The 26,705-nt window shown below is 38.8% G+C and overlaps 2 protein-coding genes across 7 annotated transcripts in view; both read left to right on the top strand.

Moving 5' to 3' along the window:
- The window catches only part of PIP5K1B (phosphatidylinositol-4-phosphate 5-kinase type 1 beta), a 107,688-nt gene extending 96,923 nt beyond the window's left edge, over positions 1-10,765 (top strand). For all 6 annotated transcript variants that reach the window (XM_062018706.1, XM_062018704.1, XM_062018705.1 and 3 more), the window contains 2 exons: positions 4,999-5,116; positions 10,166-10,765. In XM_062018706.1, coding sequence (XP_061874690.1) covers positions 4,999-5,116; positions 10,166-10,168 — 121 coding nt within the window. In that variant the 3' untranslated portion in view covers positions 10,169-10,765. The remainder of the gene's footprint in view (positions 1-4,998; positions 5,117-10,165) is intronic.
- Positions 10,766-15,016: 4,251 nt separating this feature from the next.
- FXN (frataxin) lies at positions 15,017-26,163 on the top strand. Its single transcript, XM_062018833.1, has 5 exons — positions 15,017-15,148; positions 16,862-16,974; positions 18,315-18,435; positions 21,302-21,399; positions 24,715-26,163. The coding sequence occupies exons 1-5, from the start codon at positions 15,017-15,019 to the stop codon at positions 24,869-24,871; spliced, it is 621 nt and encodes a 206-aa protein (XP_061874817.1). The 3' UTR covers positions 24,872-26,163.
- Positions 26,164-26,705: the final 542 nt, after the last annotated feature.

Genomic DNA, 26,705 nt, shown 5'->3' with positions numbered 1-26,705 from the left:
TAAAATTACTGTTTAGTTAAATACATAGATGTGCATGTGAAACCCCTTTGGTAATAATAGTTATTTAGTTCATAGCCAAATGTTTCTTTGGCTGAATTTGTCTCTCTGCATACTACTTTCCATATTCGATACTCAAGTCTTATATTGCAGTGCCTTATTTTTTTCTCCTGAGAAGGATCCAGAGCAGCTTCTCCGAACAGACTTCAAATGTCAATCTCTCCAAGGGCTGATACACAATGATGTGAACCTGTCAGTGGATTTGGCTATTATTACCCCGTATTTTGTCATGTAGTCTGAGTTTGTAAATTTGATGACTTGCATCATCTCATTTCAACTACCACACTACATACATATATACATAGGTACAAAAATGACAGGTGTCATGATTTTAATTGCCACGTGTGTCTGTGTACAGGTTTGTTGACTGTCATGAAATTGACGCGTTTACTGATTCATCCATTGTGGTTTGCCATTAGTGTGAGTGTAATAGTACAGACTCACTGTCAGACCCCTTCACCTAAAGCAGCATTTATAAGCTCAATCATATCTGTTGTTTTCTCAGGTATGTAGTTTTGATGTTTGTCAACAGCATTAGTGGAACATTACAAGGGAGTTTTACTGTTTGACCTTTTAATGTTTGTTTGTTGTTAGACATACTAGTTTATAAAAACGAAATGCAAGGTTTGGTTTTAGAGATGATATTGTATATATACAATTGTATATTGTAAACATTAGACTAGTTAATGCATTTATTTCAACAGGTCCATAAATACCTTTCATCCTTGTTCACATTTATGTATATGCAGCATAGATTTTCCACAAGAGTTGCTACTGAGTTGTCCCTTAGAACAATAGTTTCACTGCTCTCTTACCCTACAAGACATTTTTCTTGCTAGCCTCTCTATGCAGAGATTTTAAAATTCAAAACTCATGATGCAATGAACTGATAATTTTTACAAAAGTTTATAAGAGTTTTCGAACACATTGGACATTGTACATGCACTGCTCTTTAGGGCAGTGGGATACGCTACAGGAAAACATATTTGACATCTACAGAGAGACATTAAAGCCTATTTTTACTACAACTCTTCACAACCAGGGAGACACAATAGCTTCTTCTAATTCATAGCTGTTGTATTTTGTCACTATCTGAAAGAAGGTGATAAATATATTACTACAAGAGCTATTCTTCACACTATGGGAAGTTAAAAAAAAAACCAAACCAACTGAGAACAAAATACAGCTTGAGCTTCTGCTTTGGTCAATTGATACTGCCTGGCACTGTTTCTACCATTCTTCAAAGGCTGTGCAATGACTTGGAAAAGAGACTGAAGTGTTCTGCAGGCTGTCTTACAAGTAGGCAACTTACAATGAGGGATGTTTGTTTTTCCACGAAGAAAACAGGAGTCTTTTATTTCTAAGGCTGTAATTTCACTTTAATATAAACAAAATATGAAGAACAGAAATAGTGATTAAAATTTGGGAGAGTGGAAAGAGAACAGTCTTTTGATTGTGCATTATTATTATTATTACTACTTCATTTTATTATTGTCTGGCTATACTAGTTCCTTGATGAAGTGTAATTTTTTTCCTTTATTCCTTAGAAATTTAATAGGATCTTACATATATGATCCTTAGATTAAAATGAATGAAAGTTATGCTCTTCGTTCTTACTGAAGGTCTTGAGCCCAGCATCCCATTTTTCCTGTTTGCAAGTCGCAATCTGTAACTGTCTTTTAACTTTTTGAACTAATTTGAGTGAGGAATTTTTTGCGTCTCATATCCAAGAGAGCATTTTAGAAGGACTTCAGAAAATTAAGCTTTTATTTTACACTCAAGGGGAAGAGAACTTGCAGCAGGTTTTTTTGATTATCAGCATTGAAGTGTGCTGATTTAGAATGTCAAAGTATGGCTTTTGTCCTCATTTCAGCTTAAGGACAAAACATTTAGGGCTTCTTAAAATAGGATCGACATTAACACTAAGGATGAGATGGTAAAAAAATTAATTTTTGCTTTTCCATATTTTCATACAAAAATTTTAATGCCTATCGTCATGTAGCTTGTAGTCAGCCAGCTGGGGTGCGTGTGCATTGTGCTGCCATTGCAAAGCAAGTGCAACAAACATAACCAAATGATTGCCACTTTCTGCCACGAAAATGATTTCTAACTGAGCAATTGTAACTAAGAAGATGTTATTAGATTATTACACATAAGCTCTATACTGCAGTTGCAGCAGGGTTCATCTTCTGGAAAAAGCAGTTGCTTTTATACTGACACCAGCAAAGGCTCCAAGTGCGAATTAACATGATAGTGACTTGGAAATTCCACTTTGTGCTTTATACACTCTACAGGGAAAGAGGACAGTTCATGTTCCTTTATAGAGAGAAAAAACTCTAGTGATTGAACTCCAGTATATGAAATAAAGCTCTGTCTTGCAGTTTTCCTGCACTACTTTCAATAAATATTTCTTCATACAGGAGATGAGTCTTGCTTACTTGTCAGAGTTTTTCTCTATTCAGTGTGAAAGTCAGCAGCAAGCAGACTGCTATCTGCAAATAAGTTGTGGTTCTCTGATGGTAAGAAAATAAGGTAGACTGGGCATCTTTGTGGTTTCATTTTCTACTTCCATGCCTGTTTTTGTTCAAAGGACTTTAGACAATGCTGGTTTTCTCATCTTTGTACTTTCTTTTACCCCTTTTCCTTCCGTCTTTCAAGACATTTATATATTAATCTCTTTTTTAGAAATTTCTTTATATTAATATATTTTTTAGGAATTTCACTACTAAATAGGTGTATTTTTGTGACATTTACGGGAACTTCTTTTTGAGTTCTCTTAAAAAGCAGTGTATCAACCCTAATTTTCTGCCTGACTCTATAGTGTATTTCTGTAAGAGGTAGGAGGGGAAAGAGGCACACTCTAAAGGGGAGTTAGCATTGTCTTTATTCTATGTAACAAGTAACACCAGTTTAACAATCACAAGACCAAGTGCTGAACTCACATTGCTGTTATTTACTATCCACAGCAGGCTGTGAAGCAATGTAGATTCTAATTTAACAAACTAAGAGAAAGATAAGTGCAGGGCCTTCTAATGGAAAAGCAGAGTATAGAGAAAGAAAAGTGTCATGGTTAGCCAGTGAATTAAACTGAAGTAATACGAAGACTAGGTCTTAGTCTTCTGATACATGAAGGATACAAAATAAAATGCTACTGGTATGAATTGCAGAATTCTCACATCATTGTGAGTACAGGTTCCAGAAGTTTTTTGGAAGTAAAAGAAGTTAAAAATAACAGCAGTAAAAGTGTCAGTGAAGTGGCCTGATCTGTATATGAAAGGAGTAACTATTCTATTTAATTTTTTTTCTTTTAAACCTACCTTGAATAATGTACCAGGAAGAAAGCCAGGTCATACACCACAGCCTGTCTGACTTGCTCTACACTTGGTAATGCGGAGTGTTGTTTTCCAGAAGCAAGGGATGGCCACTGGATTTTCGTGTTTTTATAGCAGTAGTAGCTGCTCACTGCACATTTGTCTCATGTCACATGACTTTCATACTTGGGCTCTTCCACATTCAGACTCCTGAAGTGTGCAACGGCAGAGCCCATAATTCTGCAAGCAAAAGTAACTGTCTCCCTACCATCTCCCTTCCCTTTGCCAAGAGTAGTATGTTTCATACCAGAGCTTATTTTGTAGAATGTGGTAAAACGTAGTCTAATATTTGGCAACAGCCCAGTTTTTTCCTTCCTGTGTGCTATGCTTCCTTCAGTGAAATGAAGGATTGACAGACCACTGATGTGACTGAAATATGCTCAATACAACAGAAGAAGAGGGTGTGAGAAAAGTTCTGCCAAGTCAGTGGGAGCTGGGTGACCCTTGAGACAAAAGAAATAGTCCTGCTTTTGAAAAGTTGTCTAATGTACCATATAATAAAAGGAACATTGTAATGTGATGCTCATGTAATGCTGTGCTCATAACACTAATGTGACATGAAGGTAACTGATGACTCATTATTTTGTTGATCATTTGAGTTTGTTTTCTATTTTGCATGCTACCTTTGATCTTTCTTAAATTATACCCCACCTGAAACAGACTTAAACTACAAAGTACTGTACAGGGAGGAGGAAATTAGTAATTTCTGGACTGATGGATATAACAATGTTTCCATGCCCAGTTATAATGCAGAATCATTTGCCTTGTGTGCAGATAGATAAGAGCTTTTAGAAAATGTTTCTGCAAAACTGACAGTTGAGTTTTCAAGGCAGCCTGACATCTGTTCGTTTCTGGCAGCTAGTGAGGACAAATGATAATGGGCACCTAAGTCCATTAAAGCACCTTTAAGAGTTTTGGCTTTGTGGTTCCAAGTCTATTTAGAAAACAAAACAAGATTACTGTGCAGATGCATTTGCAATTTCACACTCTTTCTGGATAGCAGACAACAACAAAAAATATCTGTGAATGAAACAATACTGTGCACCTGCTCTGTAAATACCACTTCCTTACAGAGCTCTATTAATCACAGGACACTCTTCCTCTCCCACTTGCCTTTCCAGACTGTTGGCTGCAAATGATCTTGTATCTGGATCAGAAAGGCCAGTGCTACTGTGCCGGATCAGTGAATCTTTTTTCTCTATTTGAATGAAGAAATGCTGCCAAAATGTATACCATGTCAAATGTGGAAGTAACTTATTTTGAAATTAATGAAATTATCTCACATTTACTGTGATATAGTTTCATTCTTTAAATAAATGAACACTATTACTTCCTGATAAAATTTTAGTTTATGCAAAAATAGAAACTGTTGTTTGTGTATGTTAGCTAAGTATGGTCTGCCAAGTATCTAGTCATTGTCATCAAATCTGTATCTGTCCATTTACATTCCCTCTTCTCAAGTACTTGAAGCTTTTACATTTAAGAGAAAATATATTTTAAAATTTTGAGCTATGACTGAGCCCTCTTTAATTTGATTTTTGGTTGACTGTGATCTCCTGTCTCTTTGCAGTAAAGGGTTGCCTTCGAGTTCAACATTCACTTTAGAAGACAGTGCTATCTATTTGACTTCAGAACAGAGCACACTGGAAATGGAAAACGATAATGCTTCTGTTTTGGATGTCTACTTAGTAAGTTGTCAAACTGTTTCTGATGGGCTTTTTCTGCAGTAATTCCTTTTATTTGGGCTCGTAAGTGACTAAAATACTTGCTTAACTTCAAGATCCAGAGCTTTATTGAGGTATTTCTTATATGAGACATGCTTAAGTACCTTGCCAAAGTAAATCCTTAAAGAATCTATGTGTCTCTTAACTATTATGTTAATAATGAAATACATCAAAATGCCTTTCAATTTTTCTCTAATGGTAGAGGCTTCTTTTGTATTACTGGTTTTCCACAGGAGGAAGAAAAGAAATAAAAGAAAAATACTTATGATGAATGTTCCACATGTTGAAATTGAACGTTCTCAGAGAGGAAAGCTCTCTGTTTCTATCAGTGATTTTGAAGCCAGTGAAGTAGCTCTAAATATGAAGCACATTAACAGCTTCCTTTCAGGTCTGAAGGATTGTCCAGTTGTGGTTAGATTCATAGAATTATGGAATCATTTCACCTGGAAGAGACCTTTAAGATCATTGAGTCCAGCCTTTGTCCCAGCCCTACCAACCACTAGTTCATTTCCCTAAGTGCAACATCCAACTGTCTCTTAAAACATTTCTGGGGACAGTGACTCCAGCACCTCCCTGGGCAGCCCATTCCAATGCCTGACAATGCTTTCAGGAAAGAAATTCCTCCTCATATCCAGCCTGAACCTCCCCTGGTGAAACTTGAGGCCATTTCCTCTTGTTCTATTGCTTGTTACTAGGGAGAACAGATGGACCTCCACCTTGCTACAGCTTCCTTTCAGGTAGTTGTACAGAGCAAAAAGGTCTCCCCTGAGCATTCTTTTCTCCAGGCTAAACAGCCCCAGGTCCTTATATCTATGGCTCATTTGCCACAGACATAAAGGCAGAAGGTACTGAACTCTAGTTCCAATGGAGCGAAGTTTTGTGCATCTAACCCTTTTAGGCCATTCTCAAAATCTCTGTATAAATACAGGAAGGAGGTATGTTAAGCTTGACTTTTTTCCCAAAGGTAGATTTTCCAAAAGCACAAATTAAATAATTCTTCTACTATCCTAGTAATGTTTTTTCTCTGTTTCATAAATGACTGTTACTTTTGTGTCAAGAATTGTCCTGGAGAGGAAAGGTAAGGAAGAAAAGTCTGCTTCTTAGGTTTCTAATAAATGTTTTACACAGGCATGTTTGTTTTCCTTTCTAGATAAAGTTCACTGCACTCTTTATTATTCTTATCCCTTGAGTTTCTTGTCTTAAGAGATTGTAGTGGTTTTGTTTCAGCCAGGTTTGGGCTGCAGGGGAAGCATATCATAAAATCATAGAACAGCCCAGGTTGGAAGGGACCTCAAGAGATCCTCTGTTCCAACCTCATGTGAGAAAGGGAGCCTTTCTAGCACCCTGTCCCATTTCATCTTGAAATCCTTCAGCAATGGCAACTCTACCACATCCTTGCAGAGGTTGTTTCCAGTGAATGATTGTTGGTCCGAAAAAAAAAATTATTTTGAGAGGAGACAGGTTTCTGTCTAATCTTACATTGCGATGAAACATGTTTGTCTCATGTTTGTCTCTGATCCCTGTGCTGTTTCTCTGTAGGCTATACCACAGATTTTTTTTCTTCTTCTTTTTAGACAGCAGCTTGTGAGTAGATACAGTAACCACTTAACAGCTACTAATGTAGTAATCCAGAACATTTAGGGGAGTTGTTGCCTGTCCTGTCCCCACTAACACTAGACAGCAGCAAGTACTACTGGACAACTAGGTTAGAACTTAGTTAATGGTGACCTCAAGTAGACCATTAAATCAGCGTGTTCCTGTAGGACTTGTGTTAATTTGGCTTGTTGCTGGTATAATGTTGACATTAACTGTGTGTAAAAAGGAATCACAAACCCTGAAATGTTATGGGAAATGGACCTTAACCTTTCTAGCTGATTGACTGACTTGGTGAATTGTACTTTAAACTAATGAACTTGAGGGATAGGATCCAGAGCTGTGAAAACTACATATACATAAGCAACAGGGTGCATCCGAACACCTACTAGTAACAGGCATAGGTAGTACCTTCTGTAAAGCTGTCTTTCGGAATTTCAGGTGTGATGGTGATGGCTTTAATTAATTTTAAGCTTGTAAAACGTTCATTATTATTATGGCTGGGAGGCTGCAATAAGGTTTTGTGTATTACACTGATAAATATCAACAGAAAAGTAAATAAAGCCTGACTCTAGACATTAGACAAACACCCAGTGTTTACTCCTTTGAGGAAAGGTCTGGAAGAATAAATAGGTCTTATGTGGAGAGAATCACAGATGCTTTTCTTAGCAGAACTCTTTCTCTGCACCCTGAAAAATCAAAGCTCAATGTTTGATAATGAAGACAATGTAGTGGCACATACCTCAAGTGTCTAGGTATTCAACAGCTGACAGCTTCAAGAAAATTGGATACTGTAGCTAAGCACATGTTCCTTCTTAAGTCACAAACTCATCTTCAGAAATGATTTATCACTGCTTTCTTTGTCCTGGCTCATACACCGTATTGATGCCTCCTTATCTATTTTGTGATTGCTGTGGAAGTGAGCTGTAACTTAATCAGCAGACCCTGAAACAACAATTAGCCTCTGGTTAGGAGAGTCTGATACTAAGGATCTGTGATGCAAACTTCTGGAGCGAAATGTTCTTACAGAGAAGAAAAGTATCACCTGGCTCTGACTAAATGAGGCATCTTAGTCAGATGAAACTTTGGCTAGGGGATCGTATTTCCACTGTAACTCCTTGATGAAATGTTTGTTTTTCATTCAGAAATCAGTTTGATTGACTGCTACTGAGAAGAATACAGTTTTGTTTTTATAGGATTAAAAGCAGGCTAAAAGAGAAAGATAGATACATACTTTTGAGAACACTAGGAACATGTCAGTCATTTCTACTGCATGTCTCAAAAATAAAACAAATCAGTGATGTTTGTAGTAGCTGATACAGAAGCATATAGTAGCCACTACCACTGAAGAAATGGTTGCAAAGGATTAATAAGCAGTTTAATAAGTAATTAATAATACTAAGTAATTTAATAAGTAATAAGAAATTAATAAGTAATTAATTATTTCAGTAAATACTGTAGTGAGGAGCAAGCCCAGCATATTTAGAGTCTGGTTAGTGTAGATATTTTATTATAGGATTTTGAACTCTTTAAACATTGATGGAGATTAATTTTATATTTCAAAGTTGTTGTAGATGCACAGGTAAGTAGATTTACAAATAGTGGTCTATAAGGTGATTGTTCATAAACTATCAAAACTGTCTGGCTTTTGCTCTTCAGTCCTCTTCCTCTTCTGTTTTTGCTCCCATAGTTCTGTATCGCAGCCTGTCGCTTTGAGCATTTCCTAGTTCACAGTCAGACCCTTCCGACTGCCAGGTCACTGCCTAACTCCTCACCTTTGCAGTTACTTTCCCTCACAAATATTTTTTTACCCCATGAAGGATTTTCAGTTAGCGTTAGTGGAATAACATAAAGCTAGCATCAGCAATAGTGCTAGTCACTGTTAGAGTGAAAAGTAGTAATAAAGGCCAGAGAGTCTGAAGTTGTGTTGAGTGACCATTACGTCTGTCAAAAATAGACTTGCAGCCATTCATATCTGAGCTTCCAGACAGAAACTATATGGTGCTAGTAAAAATTTTTACTAGGTTATCTTTTTCCTTATTGATCCTAGTGCTTTACAACCTTTTTGGACAAAGTGATCCTAAGAAACTTTTCAAAAAATCTTCTTTAGCTTTGTGTCAAATTATTTTAAAAATATCACTTTCTTGTCCAGCAGTTTTGCTTTGCATACTAAATTGTTCTGCGTCCTGTAAGTACATACTGCTTTTCTACTTGAGCACATTCAGGTACTAACATGGCAGCAGATAGGCTTTCATCACCAGGTCACTGCTATCCTGGGAGAAAGAATGGCCTCTGAGAAATTAGCACTGTGCTGATTAGCATCAGTGATTATGAATACCCTAACGCTGGTGCACAATACAGAAACGGGTTTAAAGGTTGCCAAGGAACAATACTAAAAAAATCATTCTTCAAGGTCTAGTGCTAGAAGTCGTAACTAAAATACTGATTTAAATCAACTGTTTACCTTTTTCTAAGATAAGCTATAAAAATGCCTTTGGAGATTTTTTATTGTTGCTCATAATCAAGATTAGATTGCTGTTGAACTATTTATAGGTTAGTTACATGCTTGTATCAAAAAGTACAGTTGAAAGGTGACCTTAAGAATCAGTTTAATAAATGGAAACTTAGACTTTCATTATATTTTTAATTAGGCTTTAGCGTAAGGTTGCTACAGATGTCCTGTCTGTGTTCGAAACATTAGCTGAGATGCGTTCAATTTAATGCAATATTTTGTTCAGCTGTGAGTTTTTCTTTAGTCTGAGTTTAGTAGTAAGATGTTCAGCAAATAGCAGTTTCTTTTTGTCTCTGACTCCACAGAGATGCTAGGAAGTGACAAGCTGTTTTTATTATGCACCTACTGCTCCTTTCAAAGATACTGTAGAAAACTCTAATTCGTTAACATTACTAAGAAATTCTTTTTTGTGAAAGAGTGATTGCTGTGACATTGACTAGAAAATGGGTTATGCCTGAAAGTTTTGGGACAGGTATGATTTTTCAACTGGAGAAGGGTATCAGGCAGAAGCTAACAGGGCTTTTATACGGCACTGCCGTTTTTTCCCCTAACAAAGGCCCTTGTCTGTTCTGCAAGGTAATAAGAACTGTTGCAAACTGTGGAGTGCTCTCAGTTTGGAATGTTTTAAATGTCCAGAGTGCTCAGCATTTTACAGCAGCAAATGGTTCTGTTTCATGTAATATAAGTGTACTGCAATATCTGCAAAACCATAGGGGTTAGCTGTTGTACACGAACAGACTCGATGCTTTTGATTAGAGGGCAAGGTAAGAAAAGAATCACTGCCAAACTATGCTGCAGCCTGTTTAGAGGAAGAGTCATGTTACCTGTTTATAATTCTGTAAGAAAAGAACTAAAGACAACTCTTGACTTCACTTGTCACAGAATCATAGTCATTTCTGTATTTCCAGTAACAAAGAATACATGAAGAGAAAAACTGAGAGAAGTGAAGAGCACTTTCTGCACTCCTGATTTAAGAAGGAGGAATTTGCTGAGTCTAATAAACGAAGAGTAATAATCATCTTTGAACCATAGAAAGGATTGACAGACTTGGCAAAAATGATGTGAAACATTCCACACTCTGCTGTCATCTGCTGTTGCTTGCTGAACTGTGAAGAACTGTGTATCCAGGCTGCTTTCTACTACGTTGCCAATCACCTCTTTTGGATTTGAAAGTGGTATTTTCTTATCAGCTCTCTAGTGGTTTTATTTGCATGCGTTCTGTAACTATGCACAAGCAAATACATCATCAGCTTTACTTATTTAAAAATAAGCACAGTGGTGAATAAAAGTAATTTCATTTGTTTTGACCTTTCAGTCCTAATCACTTAGGCCCATGTCAGTGGAAATTTTAATTGATGTCATACAAGGGTTAGGGTAAAACTCTGCATATACTAGTTGAAAATGAGCCTCTAAAGATATTTTACTGCTGGTGGAGAAAAAGATTTTATTTATAACAAGGCCTTGTGTACATATATTGTCTTTGAAATAGTTTTGATTTTAGTTTATTTCTTGTAAAAGAGAAATTATATAATTTATTTAGTAAATACTACTGTAAACTATAGTTTTATTGATGAATAAAATATTTTGTTCTTAAGACTATCACAGTTGTAAACATATTCTTGGTCTGTACAGGACTCACTATTACTGTTCTGGCATTTCTCTGCCCTCATGAGATGATCTTGAGAGGCATCTCGAGATATGACAAACTGTGTAACATCACATCTGCCTTTGTCTTCTGTTGGCTGTATAATGAACAGAGGAGTCTTGAAATTAGGAGGAGCATACTTAGTAGGAATTATTTCATAAAAGCATTTCAGGTGTTTCAGTATAGGCAACCATTTCAAGGTAACTATGGATTACTATGTTCTGGTTTCCTTAATTTCCCTAGCAACAGAAAGGTGATGCCAAAGTGACCAGTGACTGTCGATCCAAAATGTCACACTTTGATGCAATGGTGTATTTAAAAACTAATCAGGTGTCATTCTGAAAGTTTGTGAAAGTTATTGGTAATAACATTGCTTGTAGGAGTAAGTGTAGCAATCTTGATGGACTGGAAAACCAGAATTTGTCACCTTCATTCCTAGAATTATGCCTTGTAAATCTGAAGAATTTTTAATTTAAAGGTTTGCTTTGGTTTTTAACTTTGATGTAATCAACAAGGAGGAGAGTATTATTCCTTAATTATGCACACAACAGAGCAATGAAAGGTTTGGAGGGTTTTTTCCTCTTAAGTATGTAAGAGTCTCTGTCTTAACTTAGAGCCTATGTCCATGATTACCACTTTTCCAGGCTTTAAAGTTAGATTGATAATCTCAGCAAGATAATTCTTCTGCAGCATTGCACTTAGAAATGTAAGAGACCAATCTGCAGGTCCTGCAAGCAACAACATTTTGTACATCTCTGCAAAGTGTCTGCTCCGTGCACAGAGTATAGCACATTTAAGCCCCAAATTAACCTTCATAAAGCATGTAACTTCTTTTCCAATTAACTAGCAGACTGTAAGTGTCTGAATCATTAGTCCTTAGGAAGACCTCAGAGGACACACAACTACAACAATCCTGTCCAGTCCAGAATGTCTATACTAAATGATTCAGAGACCGATACATCCTTTGTGTACAATCCTTTTTATTTAATTTAATTATAATTTATAAATGAAAACAGTCATTTAACAGTTGCAAGAGGAAATTCCATATAGACTATAGAGCCTACTGGGAAAACCCTTCTCCAAATCATGTGCATTTTGAACTCTTTCTGTGTGTATCTCTGTCTGCCAACATGTTTCCACTGAGTGGGAAGCGGGATTACAGCTAAGCAATGTTAACAATCAACAACTTGGAACTCATTTCTGTCCTTACCACATGAAATGGTATAAAGCCTCAAACATCAAAGAATACAGAAGCATGTGCATGTTTCATGCCTATGCATTTTGTTTCTCTTCATCTTGCACTGCATTGGTAGCACTTTGATGACAATTTACAGACTTCTAAACATTTCTGTAAAGCTGATGAGGCAGTGTTATGTCAAGTAAAAATAAAAAACATAGAGATAATTGATTCCCCAGGGTATTACAGTAATGTACTGGTCTATTTCTCCAGGTCTAAACAGATGGAACCCACCACAGGGAGCACATTTTTAAGAATTAGGTCACAGATGTAGGCTATCTGTGTGTAGTGGTATCTGAATACCCTTGTCCTGCAAACTGCCCAGAAGGAAAAAGCACAGGTTGATGCCTGCTTAGAGAAAAGTAGGGAATAACTCTAAAATTTTTATATCTGAGACTGTGCCTTAATCATATGGTATTCAGAGGGTGAGTTTTGCCTTTGGTGGTAGTTAGTAGTAGTTGTCCTCAGGTTAAGAAGATTAATGAACTTCATGTCCTTGTGCTAGAGAATTCAATGGTTTGAAAATACACCTATCCCAAGATCTATTTTCTTCTTGACTTTGCTTATAGTTCAGGCAATTGAATTTCATATACCTCAATGCCGCTTTCCCAGAACTTTAAGACAGTACTAGAAGAGTAATCAGAAGTGCACTCCACTTATTCTTCACAGAATTGCTGACCCATTTCCAGTGGCACACACATTTGCTTACAAGAAGAAAGGTGTGGGGCCTGATCCTTTAGGAATTTTGCATCTGGAAATGCTTTGCAGTTACTGTACAACAGCCTAAAAAGATACTGATACCAAAAGCCCTGTGGTGTGAAAAAGGATCAAGGTGAGAAACATTAGGAAATTGTTAAAATTGCTAACCCCTAACTTGGGCCCTTCTGAAGTTGTGTGAAAGGACGCTGCTGGCAGTAGCATTCTGCGCAGTTCATTAACCTCAACATTGTTGACAATTTATTATTAAAAGAAAAAAAATAGAATCAATCTTGGTGAGTTTATTCCCTAAAGCACTGCAAGGGGCCAAGCTGCTTACCTGACAGTTTTAGAAATGTAAATATGCATCACACAGTAGCCAGTGGTAAGCTTCTTAATACTTTATGTATGCTTAACATATTTATTACTCTATTTGCAACTACTGCATCTTTCAGTCCTGTTCTGTGGAAGGATCTGAAGTGAAATTAGTCTGTGTTCCCACAGAAAACACTTTTTCCTAAGAAACTTTTTCAGCAGAATTATTTATCTCTCATCTCTTGGTAAGCCCACTTTATTTTTGCAGTTATGTAACCATAAAAAATGTCTTCACATTTAAATAGTATCACTAGTATTTAAATAGCTCAGTAGGAACTTGGCCAGTCACCTACATAAATTCCCTTCTCTTTCTTCACTGCCTTGTGAAGCACACCACCAGAAGTTCTATGAAACGTAATGCCAGGTGTGATAAATTATGTGCTTTAATTTCCCCTTACTGGCAATGGGTAACATCTTACCTACAGGAGATAACAGATCATAATCCTTGCTGCCACAGAAAATACTATCCTAGAGTGGACCCCTGAGGGGACACTGTATTCTGTAATCATGTGCCTTTTCATGGACTCAGGTATTCATACAGCCAAAATAGCTTCTGGACTAACCAGTGACTTGACATCTCAAGAGGTCTGTATTAGCTGCTCACACCAGTGTTAATTCACTTAATTAATTTGCTTCAGTTAACAGGAATTGGAACCCCAACGGTTTTTTTTTTTTTTTGAATGAGTTGCAGATGCTTCAGTTTTGGGGTGTGAATCCATTGTCCAATCTGGCCAGCTGTAAAGTTTGAGCCCAGGATACTAGCCCTGATGCTTGTCTTGTTGCTCTCTCTGTAGGGCCAGTGTGTCCCCTAGCTCTTGTCCTAAATTGTCAAGAAAGGAGGAGTCTCTATCTACAGTAGACATTGTACTTCGAAAATTTGCCTGTAAAGAGGACTGGAACTACAGAACACAACTATAGGAAGCAGATTCTTACCATGCAGCACAGGAAATTACTGTGATTGCAACACACTTTCCAAGTACTTTGATTAGCAGGTCAGGCTACTGAAACCAGACTGGTGTCAGGACCAGTGGTGTGTAGGAACTACCGGTATAATTACTAGCCCTTGCAAGGCAGAAATAAATAATAACTTTCCTTTGCCCTAACTGGACCCTTTTTTTCTTTTTTTTCTTTCCCGAGTGGTGAAGGGAAACGGGATGAGTCGTATTCTGTTCTGCCTCTTCCAGGCTCATGTTCCTTACATGTTCCTCTGCTCTTTCCAACATCCAGCTCCTTCTAAATATGCCCGGCAAGACCACCTTGCCTGAACAGGCACCTGCAGCAAGCACGTTCCCTGGTCTAAGAAAAGCCGCCGAGGTGAAGGTGTGCTCCCAAGTCATCGTTGCAGCTGCCCGTCTTTAGGACACCGGTCAGATTAGAGATCACGCGTACGCGAAAACCTCGGAGCAGTGCGGCAGCCCTCGGCACCTCTCTTTCCCGCGCACAGCCCTGCGGCGTGCAGGGCCCCCTCCCGCGCTGCCGCGGAGCGGGCGCGTCGCGAGCACAGGCCGTACTCTGCGGCCTTGGCACACACAGGCCCGAGCCCGGCGCCCGGCCCGCCGCGCCCGTACCCGCACCCGCCGGCGCGGCCGCGAAGGGAAACGAACTCTGTCGCTCGGCCCGCTGGGGCAGGGAGAGGGGCCTCCCCAGCGGCCGCCCCGCTTCCTCGCACAGGGCGGGGGCTGGCCGAACCCCGAGTCACCTCGGCCCGGCGCTGCTCCCGGCGGAGGGCGGTAGCTGCCGCGCCACCTCCCGTTGGCGGCGGCAGCTGGCCCCGCCCCGCCCGCTTCCGACGCGAGCTCCGGCGACATGTGGAGGCTGGGGGCGGCCAGCGTGGTGGGCACCGCGCGGCGGGCGGCGGCGGCGGCAGGGCAGCGGCGAAGCGGTGGGCCCGGGGCCGCCTTGGCAGCGGAAGCTGCCGCCGCCGGCCGCGGCCGGACGGTGAGCGTGGGGCGGGCGGTGAGGCGCGGACTGCGCCAGGATCGGGAGGGGCGGCCTCGCCGGGCTCCCGCTGCGGGCGGGCGCTAGGGGGCGGGGAGGAAAGGGCAGCTGGCTGGGCCCATCCGGGGTTCCTGCGGGGCCTCCACGCGGGCCGGGCGACAGCGGGGTGCGTTCTGCGCCTCGGACTGAGGAAGGCCGTTCGGCCACCGCGCCACTCGCGAACGAACAGCTCTGAGGCGGGAGCCGTGCCGGGCGCGGTGCGATGGCTGAGCGGCGCCCAGCGGCAACTGCTGTCGGCGCAGCGCTTCTCGGCCTGCCGGCTGTGGGGCACAAGAGCACAAAAGCGTGGGGGCGGTGACCCTGGTGGTTCCCAGTCCTTCCTTGGAAGTACAGCCGTGCTGCGCTGCCGTGGCGGCAGAGCGAGGACTGCCCTGCTGGGAACCAGCCTTTGCTGTACTGTGAAGCTCTGTACTTGTTTACTGCCCTTTGCTGTTTGCAGGAGGTGTATTCTGGCCAGCCTTCACACTGAGCTTAGAACGAGGAGAGTTGATGCTAACTGCACCACGTTGGCAACCTTGAGTCATAAGTTGAACGTTAGCACACTTGAAAGAGTTACAGCCTCTCAGTCTGCCCAGAACCTGAAAATATTTATGGCCTTGTAGCTTTTGATCCTAAAGTGTGTATGAAAGAAAAGCTAAAGGGTCCGCTCAAAAACATGGAGGCACCTGTATTTTGGCAATCTATATCATTGTGACTGTAGAAGGAGTTTGCTATTCTCTGTCCTTATGTCCGTGTCACAGCTTTGGACTAGAAGACAAATTAATCTGTAGTGCTTGAGGACAGATGTCAAATCCTACGGAGAGAGATGCTACATTTTTCTCTCTTCTGCTGCTGTAGTTCCTCTCTGAATGTCCTTTGCTTTTCAACTGGTTCTGGTAGTTTTCAAAACTCATTGTAAGTACTCAAAAAGCAGTTAAAAAGGCTATCTTACCATTCATCCAAAAATACATACCTTCAAAGCCCAGGCTAAGAAGAAAACAGCAAACATTCTGTCTGTCTGTCTTGGTGGATTGCATAAGTGCTTCTGCTTTATCCATGTGGATGTATTGCTTCCCCTTGAAGGGGTTGCCCATTTTGCTCCTCAGTCTTAACAGTGACAGTATGTTGGTACAGCTTTGTGTAATTTTTATTTATTTTTTAAAGTGCTTTTTTTTTAAGTAAAAGAGAAATTAGAAATGAAGCAGCTTGTTTTAACAGAAGAGATCTGGAATGTGATGTGTGTTGTTTGCTCTTGTGTAAGTAAAGAGGATCCAAGCCTTCTGTTTATTTCAGTTGAATATATTCATAGCTTCTAACAAGTTGCTGGTATTGAAGCATCTGAATAGTGGATACTTGTGAAAATCTTCACTTAAGGCAATTACCTGAAGTTGCTCAGTAATTCTGTGACAATAGAAATAGAAAATGAGACATTTATTTCCCTTTCCTAGCTCTCTATTCTGAGCATGACTTTTTTTCCATTAGTTTGTATCAGAAGACAGGGATATTCTGGATTGCCTCAGTCATCCAAGGACTGAATAATTTTTTCCATATTAGCTCTGTGAGATAGAATATGAATATTTATTGGGAGGGGTTGAGGGTGGAAAAGTCTTCAAGGATCTATTTAATTTACATGAAAAATATGTAATTTATCATTCTTTGTGTTTGAACTTTCAGTTCCATTCCACTTGTGCTTACTTTCAGCAGCAATTACAACGTTCGTCAGAGGTGAAGAGCAGGACTGTTCGGTTCATGAATTTAAGAAATGCAGGAACTCTGAATGACACAAGGTAAATTTTTATTTTGAGATATTTCTGTGAAAATCTCATCCCTGCATTTTAAAATTATTTCTACAGTAATAAACTAATGTTGATACAATGATGTAGAGAAAAAGTGCAGCTTCAGCAAAAAGCATTTTGAGTGAATTTTGGAAGTGACTTAGGCAATAACTCCCACACCTAAAGATGGGTGTCTAGCACCATTTCAGGTAGCGTGTCAGGGAACTGAAATTTCTGCTTGTGCTGAGAGAATGTGACACAGTACCTGCTGGAGACTGTGCCTCTTCTGGTGCTGCAGTTGGAGGCCCAGAGAAGCACCCTGCAGGTGTCTGAAATGGCTTTTGCCGTGAAGTACCTGAACTGCACCCTGAACCAATACACGAGTCCTGCCTAATCCTAAGGCTCCCTGTTCTCCACACCCCTTGGTGGGGTGGTGTCTGTCATGTAAGTGGCATGGAGCGTATTTCGGTAACTAGCTGGTTACTTTTAAACTCTTTTTTAAACATTTTAAGAAAACTTAAAAAAAAAAATATTATGCTCTGTATCACCATAGTATCATCATAATTCATAGTAACTGTTGCATTGCTGTACCCACTGGCAAAAGCTAAAATTATTTCACTGCATTGTTTGTCCTAGACATTCCCACACTCAGTTAAATGATGCCACTGTTATGGATGGGAAAACGTACATGATTTGATTATGCTTTGTTAATTAAACTGGTCTAGGCTTTGTTCCTACCAGCTTCTGCTCTTTAGAGAGGACAACTGAAGGTGTAAGCCTTACGTAAGGGCTACAAGGGTGCCTTGAGACTCTCTGAAGAAGAAAGTAATTGTATCTATTAGTTCATAAGCAGACTTTAAATGACGTCTAGTTACCAGGCTGCATCGGTAATTCCAATGAGGAGTCAAATGCTATAGGTAGACATATGGCACGTGACACTGGTGTTCCTAAACTGCTTGTAGCCACAGCAAGTTCTGTAGAGTCCAATAGCACAGCATAACACTTCAAAAGGTGAGATGCTTGGCTCCATTCACAGAGTTTAGAGCTAAGCAGTTCTTGCACAGTCTACCATATTTTGAAATCTGCCTCTGCTCTCTCAGTGCACCATGGTCATTGCATCTAAGGAAAGAAGTACAGGTTCCTCAGTTGAGACCTCTGCTGCCGGAAGTTCAAAACTCTGCTTCCGTTAATAAGGTGGTCTGTTAACCTACATTTCCTTAAGAAAGATGACTGCTTTATGTGATCATTTTATGATTACTGTTTCCTCCAAGGTCAAGGTGTGTTTTTATTATAGGGAAAATACTATTTTCCTTGTTTTTCCTCCTAGTTATGGGCTTGTGTGTCAATTGTAGCTCTTTAGATGAGACCACTTACGAAAAACTGGCTGAAGAAACACTGGACTCCTTAGCAGATTTCTTTGAGGACCTGACAGATAAGCCTTTTACCCCAGAAGATTATGATGTCTCTTTAGGGGTATGTTTTAAACATTCTATTACCACAGTAATTATTGTAGGGTTTTGGGTTTTTTTTTCATTGAAGGAAGGATTTAAATTAGTTACTTTAATGCCAATGCTCAAAATACAGTAAGTTTTTGCAGTTTTATAGCTAAAATGCATCAATTTATGCTGACTGGAGCAACTCTTCTGGTATCATGTTTAGTGTCAGTGATACTGGGCCAGGCCTACATGACATAGTACATGTAATAGTACATACAACTAGTAGAGTCGATTCTTTGATTGCCCTGAAGACTGAGAAGCAGCATTATTAGTTTTAGATATAATTCCTGAAGTGGTTTGTGTGTTAGCTGTCTACATGACTTGGAGGAGGCTGCAGTTTCTCCTTATGCTGCCGTCTGCCATATAGGTCACACAACTACATTTTTTCAATGTCACACAACTGCTGCTCTCTCCTCATGTCTTAGCACATGGAGGTTGCTCTCTGCTAGTGCTGTCAGTTAATGTTTTATACTTGGGGACATTGAAGCAGCTGCAGTTCAGGTTGCGCTGTGCAGAAAAAAACCCAACAAACAAACCACCAAACCCTGTAGTATTCCAACTTGCTCCTGTGTAACACTGTCATCACAGTTTCCTTATTTATTTATTTCTTATAGCTGGGATAGAAAATAACATATTGTTAATAGGATTCTGTTGTTGCCTTTAGCAAACACTATTTGTTGCTTTAATTATGTAATCTTAGAGCCATTTACTTTTCTGATGAAAAGCACTAAATTGTTTAACCATTACTCTTCAGTATGTTTTAGCCTATCACCGTGTGTTAGCCCAATTTAAAGAGTGCAAAAATTAGGAAAAAAAAAATTACAACTTACCTTATTCTTGGGTGCTTCTTTATGTAAAGGTGATCTCATGTCAGGATTCTTGCTCCAGCTGCTGTAGAGTGGATTGTGTGTGACATTGGCTCACTGTGAGGCTCGAAAGGAATTATTTTACATCCATCTTAATTTTTGTCAGTAATCCATTATGGCATAGCCTGTATTAAGACATATTGTCGTCTGTGTTAAGTGCGAAAGTTTGAACAGTGCCAAGTTTTACCTCCAGACCATCACGGCCGATGCTGTAGAAAGCCACAAGGTGGCGAACGCCATAAGGTGGCGAACGCCATAAAGGTCTGTCCTGTCTCTGGGTTGAGACCAGCTTGGTTTCTTCAGGCAGTTTGTATCTTCGCGGGAATTTTTTAGATGTCTTTTAAAGAATGTTCTTGTGTGTTACTAGGATGTAACAAACATTCATCCAGTAGTACAAAACACATACAGTAGTGCTCCTTAAAATGCAGTAAAAATAGCTTGTAATTCAGGTCTTAAAAACTCACGTTGTATTTTCTAGTATTTCAAAACTGTTGAGAAATGTATGGGAAAATGTTTTAAATACAGCATTAGAAGTTAATCATTGTTTGGTTTGCAAGGAAAGAGCAACAACACTCTACAGTAGCTGATGCACAATGTAAGCAATAGCATCATTTTTTTTTCATTAACTCTTTGTAAACCTGTTTACTTACAGTGTTTCTGTAGAATATGGTATGACATCATGCTGAAAACTTAATGTGGCACTAAAGAGTACGTAGAGGAATGGTGAAGCCTTCACGTCACTATTCAGGCCTAATCCCCTAACCTGCTCTGATTCTGCTGTATCTCTACAGAGCTAAGATCGCTGATGTATAGAAAATCCTGAAATTCTGACAACCAAGAGAAGTAGCTTGCTCTTGTCCTTCTTTGCACTAACCAATATCCTGTTAACACAACTGGCAGGACAACATGCTGGCAATATTAACCAAGAAACCCTTTTATTTTATTGATCACAAACATAAATCCCTTATCAATCAAAGAAACAGCATGGAAACTAAGGTTAAAAAAAAAAAAAACACAACAAAAAACGTTGAGAGTATTCTTTCATGGCTGATGATCCTTGAGATATGTCTGAAACCAGTAACACTGAAGCTCCTGTCTGTGCTACAGGGTAAGCTGCAAGCAGTAGGTACTCAAATGAAAGGGTTCTTTTTCTCCACAGCATTTATACATAGTAAATAGCTCTGACTATGACAGCAGCTCTAGTAGTATCTTCTCAATGAAACATGATAAGTATGATTCTTCTCTTAAAGGTTTATCATGCTATAGGGCATGAAGTCTTTGAGAAACTGTAGATGAAATATGATTACCTGAATGATCAGACTGTATTCTGTAGATATAACTCTTTTAGTTAGCATAATTCAGATCATCCTTAGATTCACTCTAGTTCAAGTAGTGTTGTTCTTTTAAAGTTAGGACAAAAATATTTTTGACAGAGTTATGGATGCTTTTCAAATGTACTTGTGAAAACATCGACAATGTGAATCATGTTGTCTGGAGGAATAATTGTGTTTATTCACTGGGAAATTTACAGTTACTTAAGAAGAGTTAGGGAATTGGGAATCTGTCAATGACACAGAAAGCTTCTTGACTTTGAACCACACCAGTTGTCCATTGTTCATTAATAGAAAAAGTTGTTACTGGATGATGTTTTTAATGATTGCAAAATGAACTAGCAGTCCTTTCAGGATGACAGGTCAAAGCTCAGTGCCATTGTGAATGGTGCAGACAGACACACCAAATCATACTCTGACAAGAAGGTTTAAAGCCTAGATCAAAGCCATGCAGGTTGTCCTAGGTATTAACACAAGTTTTTGATACCTAATTGGTAGCTAATTCCAAGCTCTTACTGTTTGGGAAATAGTTGGGAATGTGATATAAATACGTAAGTTTCTGTTTGTCTCCTACAGATGATGTAATTCTTGTCAACTAACAGAATGCAAATTTTTAATTTCTTATTTATTTTCTTTGTGTTCTAAGAGTGGAGTTCTAACAGTTAAATTAGGTGGAGACATGGGAACATATGTAATCAATAAGCAAACACCAAACCGGCAGATTTGGCTGTCCTCACCCACTAGGTAAGTTTCGTGTAAGTTATGTAATATCTGTAGACTGGGTGGAAGTGCACTTCCCTTTAATTATAATGGGGCAGAATCTGTAATATCTTTTTACTGAGTATATTCTCAAAATGTAACATAATCTTAATGTTATGTAATAATTTGTTACAGAAGTTTGAGGCACAGTGCAGTGTACCAACATACCTAAATTAGTCCAGGAAATTTACAACACAGAATTTTCATATCTTGTTCCAGTCCAAAGCTACTGCCTACAGGAATACAGCCTACTTCTAAAAAAAAATGAGTCATGATGGTGTTATGATCTAAACCTCTCTTTGTATTTAAACAGGGTGGCTCCTTCCCCTTCAAGCTTTTGGGATTTCCTGCTTTATATGTTTGTGTGCTTTACCACTGGCTGTTTTTGTCAAGCATCTGCCTTTTTTATGGTAGCCTTGGCAAGCTTTTCCCTCTGCCTTCTCTAATGCTATGCTTTGATCTGTTTCAGATTTTCTGGTTGGTTTCAGCAGGAAAGGCAGACAGATAAATGAGGAAAAGTTATAGCTGTTTCCCCCCCAAATTTGTATTCCCTGCCATTATCCTGGTGAAAGAACTATGGGAGTTGGTCAGTGTAATACTGGCTAAGAAGCCATCTAGCTGGGAAGTATAAGCACTCCCAGCAGCTATGCAGTTGTGCATACCTCTTCAATGTTGTCCAGAAAGAATGTATTGATTGCAAAACTGGGAATGGTTTTGCAGTAGTACTATTCTGCAGTAGCAGTTGTGTTGGGGGGGTGGGGGGAAGGCACAATGGAATTTGAAGTTTTCAGAGAAATTATTTTTAAGTTGTTTAAAATTTACCTAATGAAAATTCTAGATTTGCTTTGGTGTGCTTTACTGGCTGGTACAAAGCAAAAACTTTCATTTTTCTATTAACTCCTCTCCTATCCCAGAAGCCTTTTATTAATTAAATAATTTACTGATCAGGTACATGACTTGCTAAGGCACAGGCCTAGCAAGCAGTCAGACCTTTTTGTTAAGCCGCATGCCAGGCTGCATGACAGAATTTATTCATTCTACATACATTGCAACAAGCATAATGTCTGAACATTGATTCTGCTGGAGTTGACCGTAAGATTTTGTGTTCTTGACACAAAGGTTTCTGCTATTTCTGAAAACCAAAATTCTGAGAATTCCTATCTGGAGCCAATTTTAGTTGATCTAAGACATATGCTCCAGGATAGGGATTTTTTTTTAAATGTGAAAAAATGATGTAGCTTATTCGCTATTGGAACAATTACCAAAAAAAAAATACAAGGAAAGAGAGGAAATTGAAAATTCTCTTGGGCTGTTTTCCATCATCCAAGGTGAAAAATGATACACCTACAAGCATTCAGTTTGTGCTTCCTTACCTGGTATTATGGTAAGCGGTAGCGTTTTCTGAAATACGATGCTACGTTTTCAATTGCTTCCCAGCTTCGGAACACTAACTTCAGCAAATACTAAATGATCTGGAGTGATATACTTCTTAAGTGCAATATACTATGAAGTGAAATAGGCAAATATTACTGGCAGTCATCACTTGCATTGAATGTTGTATTTGGGAAATTTAAACCATAAATGTAGAATCTTGAGAATTTAAGCTTGTATACTGAAGGAAACAAATTCTTAAGATGTGAGAGAAATATTTTCTCAAATTTTTTTTTTACCCTCTGTGTGCTATTGTGCATTAATACACTGGAGTGAATCTAAGCTTGTTTGTAAAGCTTTACTTACTTGACAGTTTAAAAAAGAGGGGGTAGGTGCAACCTGCCAGAAGCATGATAGCAGTAACTTATTTTAGATCCTTCGAAAAGACTTTTCAACCTTATGCAGCATCTCTTAAAAAACTCTAATGTGACGTTTTAATACTTCTTTCTTACTGCTTAAAAATGTATGCAGACTTTCCATGAGAAATATATTTAGTCTATTTTTAGTTCTCTAGGCATTCTATAGAATTTACAAGATCCTTGCTTAAACTATAAATTTATACCAAAAAAAATCACATTTTTACAGCATTTTGGAGATTCGGAGAACTATGGAGGTGCGATATCACTTAATGATATCACTGATATTTACTACATAAGATTTAAAAAACAGTTCAAATTGCTTACACGTGTATTTGTCCTTGTTGGTTAAAAGGCCTGTCTTAGCCTGATTTTCATGAATGGCTGCATCTCATTCCGTCATTCTGTAGGTGCAGGATAGCATAAACATAAGCTTGCACTGCAATGAGAGAAAAGTGGGAAATGCATGGTTAAAGTAACTGGAACACATAATCTCAATTCCAAATAGTTACAAGTTCACATAGAGCAATTAAAGGTTTCAGTAGACGTTACTTTCATTTGTGTTTGTGACTTAACTGCTGTTTGGCTGGTGGTTGGAAAGTTCTACATTTCAATATTGCAACTAATTCAGGATGTTCAAGGTTCAGATTAGTGTTTATGTTTGTAGAGAACCTGTAGATCATTCTTGTGTGTATATATAGATGATAGTCTGGTTTATAGCAGACCTTACGTGTGGATTGTCTTAAGGTATTTTGCCCTATGAGTTTCAGGATAAGACTGATGGGTTTGTCTGGGATTTCATTCCCTTCTCTTTCTTAGTTTCTCTAGTGGATGTTAACAGTGGTGAGTGTTTTTCAGTCATTTTCAGATTGTTTCAGATGTGAAGAATTGGGTGGACACAAAGGAAGGTCTGGAATGGAACTTGACTGTTTCAGTTTTTTTCTTGACACTTAATGAAGGCGTGAAAAACCAAGGCAACAACTAGATGATAGCCCCCAGGAAAATAGTTTTTTAAATATAAATCTCCCACATGCCAATCAATAGATTTGCTTTCAGATGATAAATCTTTCTGTTGCATCTAAAAAGAGAGTGAGAATGGTGATCTGTGTTCTGCTGTGCTTGGAATATATGCATGTCACTGCTGCAAGAACTAATCAATAGTATTAATTCAGTGTTACACAAATATCCCTTCTAATATTTCTGTACAAGAAAATTATATGGCTGAGGGAAGAAGGGGGTAACGGCAGAAACTGGAGAAATTAGTGTCAGAAGAAGGGAGAAGGAGATTTTGTCCACTAGGAGTGGCTGATCTATATTATCACCCTTCAGATCTACCTGTTGGATGGCTCAGTGGTTCCTGGCAGTTCTGGCCTTTTCTGCTCCGTTTCCTCAGACTGCCCACCAGTCCTAGCTCCATGCTGCTTTTTCCTTTCCCTGTGCGCTCTTTGGGGTACATTGTAAATACAGGCTTCCAGCAGCTCCACGTACTTACACAGTGTGTTTTGTTTCGTAGTGGGCCCAAGCGCTATGACTGGACTGGACGGAATTGGGTGTATTCTCATGACAGAGTATCCCTTCATGAACTGCTGTCAAAAGAATTTTCAACCGCATTAAAAACTAAATTGGATTTGTCCTGCTTAATATATTCTGGGAAAGAAGATCCTTGCTGATATTCTACCTCGTGGAAGTTTAAAGACATTAACCACAAGCCAAGCCTTTCCTTGGCTTCTGAAGTACCTAAGCTTAATTCTGTTGTTGTTTCTCTTGACATCACTATGTTGTGTAACAAAAAATGAAAATAATATATTTTTCTGTAGTGCTCAGTCTTTGGGTTTCTGTGTTACTGCTCGAATTTGTGTCCACATAGTACAGGTGGCTGAGGCTGCCATTTCTTCCTTTCTTACTGCAGCAGTCAGTTGTGAATTCTTACTGTCTGTACTCTTGTTTGGATGTAAGGACTGACCCACCTGATGACTTCTGACCAGCACACAAGCGCTCAGCTTCTTTTGGTGACACGCTCACCCAAAACAAGAAGTGCCTGTGAACTGCATTGATGTGAAGCTGTGTCACTGTGAATGTATTGCATTAAAAGCTGCAGCTATTGCAGTGAGTAGCACATCGCTGCCAAGTTGAACATGTCATACATAAAATGCTTCGTTTTCTGTAATGCATGTAACAGGAGTTTTTGTCCCACCATTGGCTCTGTTCTCCAAATTCTACGTTTTTTTTCTCATTAGCTTTATTTTTTAGCTAAACTTTAAACTAGAGGTCTGAGTGGCTGTAATATGGAACTGGAAAGGCTCAGCAATATCTCTGCAAACACTGCATTCTGTTACCGTGTTCTTCAAAGAGTAGAAATACATATCAACATTTTTTTAAGTTGATAAAAATTAACATCCTCTTGTGGTAGCAAAAATATATACTAATTTTGTTCTGCTGTGTTTCTTACCTCAGTGGGCTCAGACTTTCTTTTTTTTCCACTGTGATACAACAATCCTCCACTTAGTACCGATGAAGCTGCCTCTTTCAGGCTGTTAAAAAACAAGAACAAAATAAATTATGTATTTCAGATCTTAAACAAACAAAAAAGGCTTTAAAAGAAATTGTGAATTGCAAGAACACCTAAATACTCACTGTGTTGTATTATTACTAACATTTCACTGGAAGTGGCTCTTGGTTGATTGTACATGCTGTTTACATGTTTTTCAATCAAAATAAAAAATGTAAGAGTTATCTGAAATTTAAACTACTGGGTGAGGTAAACACTGTCTAGCAAGTCATAGGAGTACAAGAGAAAAAGAATTTTTTTTTTTTTAACAAAGGAAAGCTAAACAGAGCTTTTTTTCTTCTATTTTGAATTTAGAACACTGAAAAGAATTTGCAGGGTATAGAAAACAATACTTTTCAGCTCAGTCTCCTAGTAGTTTAAACACATTTGTATAGATGTTAATGACTTGATAGTTGAATTAAGGGTACTTGATTCCTGGTTCTTCGTTTACCTGATCACACATAGCTTGTGTAATTTATTTTTCTGGTCAACTTTTCAAAAAATCACTTTCTGAAGTAATTTGCGTGCAACATATTGGCTAACATGCATTGGATCCATGTTTGGAGATTCATTCTCCATTCCCTTAACATCTCAGGCAAATATTTATACCAAAAGAAGGTTGCATGTAGAATCCTCAATTCATTATGTAAAGAGCGGATGATTTCGGCCTGCGATGGTAAAGCTAAAGATTGCAGACTTGTGTTTTCTTTTGAGTGCTTTTATGTTTCTTAAAACAGTAGAAAGCTCCTGTTCAAAATGTGGCCAGTTGGGCTAGATTTTGTAGGAGCACTCAGTGTTGACATTTGGCATGCCTTGCCCTTCACCTATCATACTGCTGCTCTTTATGCAAACAATTTCCTGGTTTTAGGTATCTGAGAAACAAGTGGATTCAATCTAACTGTTGAAGATAAATAGCATCAGCAACTTAGTTTTACCTCTGTGTACAAAATTAATCA

Source organism: Colius striatus, chromosome Z, assembly GCF_028858725.1.
Source record: "Colius striatus isolate bColStr4 chromosome Z, bColStr4.1.hap1, whole genome shotgun sequence".
Taxonomy (NCBI): Eukaryota; Metazoa; Chordata; class Aves; order Coliiformes; family Coliidae; genus Colius; species Colius striatus.
Note: the sequence above shows the minus strand (reverse complement) of the source record. Positions and strands in the feature narration are given on the sequence as shown.